This window comes from Vigna angularis, chromosome 6 (assembly GCF_016808095.1).
Source record: "Vigna angularis cultivar LongXiaoDou No.4 chromosome 6, ASM1680809v1, whole genome shotgun sequence".
Lineage (NCBI taxonomy): Eukaryota > Viridiplantae > Streptophyta > Magnoliopsida > Fabales > Fabaceae > Vigna > Vigna angularis.
In genome coordinates this window covers 1,445,917-1,455,104 of record NC_068975.1, presented here as the reverse complement: position 1 = coordinate 1,455,104, position 9,188 = coordinate 1,445,917, and the positions used below count along the sequence as shown (strand labels likewise).

At 31.2% G+C, this 9,188-nt stretch overlaps 1 protein-coding gene across 1 annotated transcript; it reads left to right on the top strand.

The window, feature by feature from the left end:
* Nucleotides 1-949: 949 nt before the first annotated feature.
* On the top strand, nucleotides 950-7,687 carry LOC108342081 (membrane-associated progesterone-binding protein 4). The gene is made up of 8 exons (XM_017579786.2): nucleotides 950-1,141; nucleotides 1,313-1,389; nucleotides 1,494-1,565; nucleotides 1,697-1,734; nucleotides 2,463-2,506; nucleotides 2,728-2,774; nucleotides 6,279-6,453; nucleotides 7,355-7,687. The coding sequence occupies exons 1-8, from the start codon at nucleotides 1,037-1,039 to the stop codon at nucleotides 7,520-7,522; spliced, it is 726 nt and encodes a 241-aa protein (XP_017435275.1). The 5' UTR covers nucleotides 950-1,036; the 3' UTR covers nucleotides 7,523-7,687.
* Nucleotides 7,688-9,188: the final 1,501 nt, after the last annotated feature.

Below are 9,188 nucleotides of genomic sequence, written 5' to 3'. Positions count from 1 at the left end.
AAAAATAATGTTCTCTGTTCAAATGTATTGGGAAATTATTATTATGTGTATTTGTAGAATAATTTTACTTCTATGCTTTTCTGTATATTTCAAAAAACTTTGATTTATTTAATAACATCACATGAAAAACATACACCCAGGTTCATCACACTTACTACAACCCACAAACTACATAGTTTGTTAATCTCATGGAATTTTAAACAATATACAAACAATGATGATAGTAATCAACCTCAAAAACATAAAATCCATATTAATAAGTTAACCCATTTTTCAAAAATCATAAGAGATTTTTTCAAGTTATCTTCATTGTAACTTTTGAAGTAATTATACCCTTGAAAATCTTCATTTCCACTCAACTGTTCATAAAATCCAAAAAAAAAATAAAGATTTCATTAACAACAAAAACTTGTTAACACCAAAAATATATACTCTGAATGAAAATTAAAACCATACTTATAGTTAAGACAACTTCAAAATTGTTTTCCAAAATTCTTAATAGTTTTAGTCACTCTTAACACTATAACCTCCCACAATAGCAAATTGGTGTCCCACCAATCCCGTAGACAAACCATACGATAAGACACATTGAAAGATTGAATAAGTTTAAAACATGTTCAAATTGAAAAAAATAAATAAATTCAGAAAAAGGAGATAAATTTGATAAAATAACTATTAAAAGATATTAAGTTTTTAAAAAGTCAAATAAAAATCCGTTTAAATTTTAAAAAAGTTACTTAAAGATTTAAATTAATAAAATAATTATTTTAATTTTAAAAGTTAAAGTGTAAACACCAAAAACGAAAATATAAAATATAGCTATAACTATAGATATAGTTAAATGTTATATTTAATTCCATCACAAAAATCAACACAATAAAATTTAATTTTAATTTATTTCTTTCCCATACATCTTTTTGTTGTATTTCGATTTAATTGTAACATCAGAAAACATATAATCTTCAAATAATTTCCACAGACTTTTGTCTTCTTTATTGTTTCAGAAGACTCCTCTGTTTCTAAGACTGAACTGAATATGTCGTTGAAGGCATTAGCAACCTCTCCTCTTTCGGGGATCACTGTTTTGGTCGTTGTCCTCGCTTTCCTTCTCAGGTTTTACACCAAATTCGACACTGCTGAGGTTATTTCTGTTAACCCTAAAAAATTTAGGTTCTGGGTTTTTATTTTTGTGTGTCGTTTGTTCATTTGGGTCATAAAAGACCCTAATGTTTATTTTTTCAATTTTTAATTATTTTTATTCATGTATGGATGATGAAGTCAACGATTTTGACTCTGCGTTTTTGTTTCGTAGAGATTGTTCAGTGGCGAAGAGCTTGCATTGTTCAATGGATCTGACGAGGGGTTGCCAATCCTCCTGGGAATTCTTGGGTATTCTCTCTCTCAATTCATTGAAATGAGATAATTTGAAATTGTGATGTTTCTTTAGAATGTTAGGGCTGATATATTAATACCTTTTATTATTGTTTTTATAGATCTGTTTTTGATGTAACCAAGGGAAAATCTCATTATGGGTCAGGAGGGGGCTACAATCATTTTGCTGGAAGGTATGTTCTTTGAAACCCTTTTCTCATCCAAAATTTTTGTTGTTGTTGTTGTGGTGCTTGGAATTGTGAGAACTGACCGCAACTTGTTCCTTCCCTTTCTTTTTCGTTCCCTTTTTGGCATGAGAATTCAGGGATGCTTCTCGTGCATTTGTGTCTGGAAATTTCACAGGTAAATGAGTTCTGTTAGTTGTTCTGGTTGGTGTTTCTTAATGTGAGGGAATAATCCAGAATTTGGGACTGTCAACCACGACCAATGAGAACTGTTTTTTCTTTATTGAGGGATGAGAGAGTTTGTTAAGATGCTCAATATATGTGTTTCATTTGGTTTATATTTTGAAAGCCTTCTCATATATGTGTGTTTCACAGTTATGCATTTTTATTTGTTTGAAATTTATATGTTGTACACGAAACGGGTTTCACATCTCTCATGTTCTTATTGCTTTAAATTGCAGTTGATTTTTTTGATATTTGCATGTGCTTGAAGAATATGGCCATTCTTGAATTTCAGAGTTCTCTTTTGTTTTTTATTTGATTGTGGACTTGCTCCTCTTCACCATTCTAGAAATCATGCCACATGATCATCCTTTAGATATGTTTTTATCATATCTTGTATTGTATTTTGCCAACCTTAGAGGTCATCTATACTATTCACCCTAAAATTGATCAAATACTTCTGTTTTTGACAGTAAAGAGAATTTTTATTGATGACAAAGAGCAGTGTTAGATAAATAAGTACACGTAATGCTTTAGAATTTGAGAGGAAGAAATATAGAAGAGAAAATGTTAGCAAAATTAAATTTTGTCTATAATTCTGTTTGTAGAAAGAAAAAAAAATCTTTAATCATTCTAGCATGCCTCTTAACTCTTTCATATTTTGTTTTTCTTTATCTCCTGTAGGAGATGGTCTCACTGACTCACTGCGCGGTCTATCTAGCATTGAGGTTGTAATCAATATGATTTGTTTACTTCTTATTTTGTTTTCGTCAAGATTTCATAGGAAGCATGGCCTTACAAATTTATTTGCCCTTCTTGTCTCCTCCTTGAATTTGTAGCTTCTTCTTCTATATTTTGTGAACTTGCATACATTTGATTGTCCAATATATTGATGTAACATTTTGTTTACAAGTGTAAACCTTAACCCTAAATTAAATTGTTCATGCAGGTGAAGAGTATTGTCGAATGGAGGGATTTCTACCATAAATCTTATAAGTAAGTCATATTTTCTGACATCTGTTATTTTGCTTTAGCTAACTTTTAAGTAGTTGGTTAAAGTCATGAATATTTTGGAATGCATCCATTATGCACCTTTATTTTGTCAAATTGATGTTTTCCTTTGGAAAATGATTGACTACTTTAGATCCTAAACTTTTGGTCATACAATGTGTTTTGGACTTAGAGAACATTGTCATAACTTTTAATTTTGTGTAGGTTTTAATCACATTCATAGCAATGATATTATACGAATCACTACCCAGTAGTGTATGTTCTGAATATGTTTTAGCATTGTTTTATTGCTATTTCTTTATGTAACTCATTGTTTAGCATCTAGAGTGTTGGGTGTGTTGTAGGTTAGTTTTTGATGATCAGTTATGCTAGCTTGTGGAACTAAAGAAACCAAAAATTTTGTGACTTTGTGCTATTTGTGCTTTATGTTGGTGCATATATTGGAACTCAATGAATGAGCATCTTCTTTAGGAAGGATTAAGGGTGTGTTTGAGACAGCTACGGAAATTAGATTATTTCAATAGATCAATTAATGTGTAGTTGAATTTTTGTTATAATTAACTAACAAATTATTATCAGAATAAGCATACTTGGGTGTAAAGCTTGTGGTCTTTTTGGAAGAAGGGTCGTTATGTTTTGAGTATTCCCAAAGGCACCAAGTTCCACATTGCCTAGTTTTCTCTCTTTCCAAGAGTTTATATTTAAAGATTCTCCATATACCTTTAAAGTGGGTAGCAAGGGTTATGGGTCTTGCACGCATGAAATTTTAGCCCTCTTTTGGACTTTTTTGTGCACGTTTTAGTTCAAACTCTTGTTGATTTTCCCATATGCGATAAGGATGTCTAGGTCCTTTTCCCCATTTGGTTTATTTATCTTTTGTCTTTGATTAATGCAAATCCTTAAAACCTTAACCGTTAAAATTCAATCAATCACAACATTCAAAAAAATGTTACCTTTCAAATATTAATAGCTCATTTATGAGTTTTTTTAACGACTTATTTAATTTCATCACCCACCTTTAAACCTCTCCTGGATAACCCCTCTATTAAATAATCCCTTTTTAAAATATATTTTTTGTTATTCAATCCCTAATCCATCAAGTCAGAGTTTTGATTTCAATAGATAACAACACCTGCTGAGCTGTTTCATCAATCAACTGCTCTAGCTCAAGCTCTAATGCACTCTCATCCTAACTTTGGTAAACACCATCTTGTTTACCTCAATTCTTTCTTAAAATATTTTAAATAACAGCAATCATAAATCACCTAATGCAGTGCTATATTTCAATAAAAATAGAAAGTTTAAGTTTCATGTCACTTTGTCATAGCTCATTCAATAACAGTAACACTGTTTAACTCTCTAAAAGCTTGGAACACCCCATTACAGTAACCTTGCTTCTTTACTACATTTTTCTACAAATTCTTCAGCAAGAACTCAACTTCATGTGGGGAAATCATTGATCGCTTTTGAAAACATGAACTTTAAAAACACAATCCGCTTTGCTAATCAGTTCAAATACACAAACATCTCCTGGTTGCAATTCACTCTCTGTCAAAAACAAGTGAATGGGTTTCGTCGCAGCACGTGACCCTAATAACCCACTGGACCGTCTCCAACAACTCATCAGCACTGTTGGGTTTCTTCACACGTCAAAAACCAATTAAATTTTGCCATGTCGAGGAAACCCTAAAACTCTAAAACCTAAATCGCACCATAAAAATCCTAAAACCTAAATCGCGTCGCCGCGAAACCTCCATTCAACTCCATCGTCGACCATCTTCGATTCAAAACCACAACCAAACTTGCGTGAATCCAAATCGCGAAAGCCAAACCACAAATCTTCCTCCACGAGCCTTGTTTTCTCTTGTTCAACTTCCATGGCCACTGGTTTACATTTTCTGATGCTGGGGTTTGTTGGCGAAGAAGAGAAAGCTAAATTTGGGGAAAATGTGTTTCTGACTAGAGTTATTAGGTGAATTAGTTTTTTTCGAAAGCTAATTGGGATAATTAATGTTAGGGGAATTTAATTGCATTACTTAATTAGAATAATTTAAAATTATCATTACAAGTCATAATTTTAAAAAAATTCACGTTAAGTGTGCACCACTTCACCAAATTTTAACGCCGTTTGTCACCACTTAACGAAAAGGGCTTAATTCGCTCAATTTTCAAAATTTAGGACCCAATTAAGACTGTTTTCAACAAGAGGACCCACTTGAGATTATCCTACAAATATGAGGACGATTCGAGGGTTTAAACCAATATTTATACTACAGAATTTGTAATCGACTTTGGGAAATATCTACTAAACTAATTAATTAAATATTGCATAAAATCCTCCTAAGAAATAGGATAGGAATATATTTTTATTTAACTGATTTGATTCCTTCAACCACGTGCTGTTTGAGTCACAAAATTCTAGCAAGAAGAGTGGCTGATAGCGGCGGACAGTGAAGAACAATGGCTGACAATGTTGAAGAGGACAACCGCAAACAACGACAAACGATACTGGTCACCGGACAGATGCTACGAGACAGTTGAGAATTAAACTGTAAAATAATTCTAGAAAGCTTGATTGATCTCTCTCATAAATTTTTTATTTATAAGAATAAACTATACGAGTACATGATAAATAGGGTAACCCTAGATACAATATAATAATAATAAATAGGATAACCCTTGAGACAATATAATCATGATAAATATGGTAAATATCCTTAACACATCCAAACGGAGGTATGGTGTCAATGTGGAGAGGGTGTGTCGTGACTGGAAAGCTGAGAAACAATGGCGTCCAAATGGGTAGTAATTTCATTTTGGTTAATGGTGAGTTTGAGAACAACTTCTTCCAAATTGGTGATGGATTTGGAATGGGTGTTATGATCTGACATGGAAAAAAATGGAAAAAAGGAAAGGGAAATAGAAAGGGACAACGAGAGAACTAAAATGATAGGCAAAATAGCCTTGATTCGAGGATAAAGATCCTCCTGGAGAACTGGTGATAGAGAAATGAGGAAACTTTTTTTTTTTTTCATTCATTCAATACTAGCTATTATATAACAGAAACATGGTTAATAACAAACCCATAACAAACCCACTAAAATCCTGATTCGTCATACATAAATATTCCCTCACCCATACCCCCACTTATCAAAGCTTGAAATCAGCTAAATATCTTGGCATCTTACGAAGCCTTGTTGACATCATTGGGTCAGCTACCGCACTGGCCTGGTTGATAGTGCTGGTTTCTTCATTTGGGCCTGAATTGCTATCACTCTCTTCTTTGTTCTCTAGTGCTATTTTAGTGGGTTTTCCATTTCATACAATGTGGTGTTTGGGTGGCTTCACTGTATTTTTTACATTTACTCTGATTCTCTAACAGGAACTTACATTAGAAACATGATCTCCGTCCTAACATGCATCTTCCTGTTTTTATCACAGCATATTCCTTTAGTGCTTAACAGTTATTTTTCATACTTACTTTTATAGGTATGTTGGCAAGCTAGTTGGCCGATACTATGACAGCCAAGGGAATCCTACTAAATATTTGAAAGGGGTGGAAACCAAGGCTGCTAGAGGTGCACAGCTTCTAGAAAAGCAGAAAATGGAAGAGGCTAAACAACCATCGTGCAATTCGAGATGGAGTCAAGACGAGGGTGGTGAGGTATGCACTGTTGTCATTATTTTTAATCACTCTTTCTATATTTTGTTTCTTCTAACAACTAAAAAAATCATATATGAACAGATTGCTGGTGAATCATGGTTTTCTTACTATGTTTTGATTTCTTGGATTGTCCAGTTACTCTTTGTGTTGGTGATTTTTTACATCCAAACTACTTGAATTAGCAACTTAAAATTAAGTGGGAAATAAATGAATATGACAATAAACTTCATGGAATAGAGGAAAATTTTATGTATAAATTACATGGAGTTGATAAATTTGATTAGCTTTGATTATGCAGGAATAAACTCAAATGTGTTATTTATTAAAAAAAGTAGTATGTCAAATGCTAAATTGGTAAGAATAAGACCAAGGAAGCAATTGGTCAAAGTTTAGCTTGGTGAAGTTTGTTGAATGTGTTAAAAAAATGTGTCCTTATATGCTGCATGTTTCTCTACAAATTAATGTTCGTCTATGCATAGCCTAATTTGTGGAAACTCTCTTTATTAGTTTCTCCAAATTTGATTATTAACTTATGTTTAAACTTGTCATAAATTTTATTTTATTTTTTATTTTCTATTCCTACCTGTATCTATAGAAAAGTTTATCCAAACATGTCCAAAATGAATTGAGCTTCTCACATTAGCTAAAACTACCTTTGTATATTTTTAACTTTTATGCTAACTAGATCTTTTCATTTAATTTCTTCAAAAAGCTGAGGTACATTAGTTAATATTAAGTTCAGGAAAAGTACAAATAGGCCAATGATGTATTAGACAAAGACAAATTGTTGCCACTTAAATTGTCTGCAATCATGTTTTCTGGTTAACCCTTCATCACCATAGCCACATTAATGCAGATTGTTTTCAAGTTATTATGACACAGATTTGCTTATTTGGATTAGGTATGGTGCGATGTTGGTTACCCTAGATTGGTACAGAGACCACTAGAGATTGCTTTGACAGGGAAGATGAGCAAGCGTTGTGCATGCTTTGAAGATTCTCAATTGGATCAACCTGGTTTAGAGGTATATGAAGGGTGTGAACACCGAGCCACAAGGTGCAAAGTTTAATCAAGAGTTTGATGTTTTTTTTTGAGCTATATTTATGTATATTAAAAGCTTAATTTAGTGAAAATGGTAATTACTTTTGTAACTTATTATTTATATTTTGAGGTTTGCTTTGTGCTATTTGCCTGCTCTAGAAATAATCGAGATTGGATTGCTCTTTCCTTTCCAGTTCTATTTTTTTTTTTTATCATTAATCTGTAACTTTTATTTCTCACTAATTTTCATAAATTAGAATTGAAATAAATCTAAAATGTAAAGCATTTCTATTTTTATATGTAAAAAATATGAATCACTCTTTCACTCGTATTTCCTAAACCATTTCTTAGTTTTTCTCTACTCTATTTTTTAGCGTTTTGATTGTATTCTTTGTCATCACTTTCTGTTAAGAAATTTTATAAGCAAAAATAATAATGAAAACAACTAGAATCAAAACATTTGAAAGTTACATTGACAAATATTGCACGGGTCAAAACTTGAAATTGGTAGGATTCATGGATCCAAATATATTTAAAACCTTGTGACAGAAGCTTCAGTCTTATTTTATTTTAGTTTAATTTTATATGACATGAAATGACACGAGACGTTGATATAAATTTTTTCTAAAATTAAAAATAGTCTGTGAAATTAAATATAATGATAAAATATAATTAAATAATAATAATATATGGTGGTAGATTGCATATTATTTCTTCAAAATTAGATAAACATGCAACGGTTATTTCTTCAAATTCAAAGGATATTTTGTGAGTTACAATCTAATATGTAAGTTTCGAGATTGATCTTAAGCAAGTATTATTATAAATGTTGGTAAGAATGCTCATCGAGTTATCATCTTTAACACATTGGTAAGAATGTTCATCATTTTATCATCTTAACGCAGAAAATTAATACATATTTTATATTAATAATAAGTTTTATGTTATAAATGAATGACATTGATAGAAAATTAATACCTGTACAACTCCGCAATACCTAAAATCAAAATCTACCTTCACAACTATAAAATCATATACAAAAACATTATATAATTTGGATTATTATTTACAAAATATTACTAATGGTGAACAATTAGTCGGTAAATTGTAATTTATTGATGTTGTTGACAAATTTTATATTCAAATTTTGTTGATGATACTTTGGTCAGAACAAAATGAGTTTGCAAAATTTAACGAAAAGTTTTGTTGGTATCTTATCATTACAATTATCATTCCAACAATTTCTTTTACATATTGTTGGAATTTTATATTATAAAAGAGAGATGACTTGAGAACTAAACTGTAAAGTAATTCTAGAAATTTGATTGATATCTCCTATAATCTTTTATTTATAAGAATAAATTGATACAATAGTACATGATAATTAGGGTAACTCTAAACATAATATAATCATGGTAAATAGGGTAATCCTAGACACAATATAATCATGATAAATAGGATAACCCTTGACACAATATAATGATGATAAATAGAATAAATATCCTAGCACTCCCCCTCAAGCTGGAGCACACAAATTGTATGTACCAAGCTTGGAACAAATAAACTCAATCTGAGGACCCCTTAATGACTTGGTTAATATATATGTGAGTTGATCGTTTGACCTAATAAACCCAATACATATTTCTTTAGTCAACAAATTTTCACGAACAAAATGACAATCAATTTCTATGTTT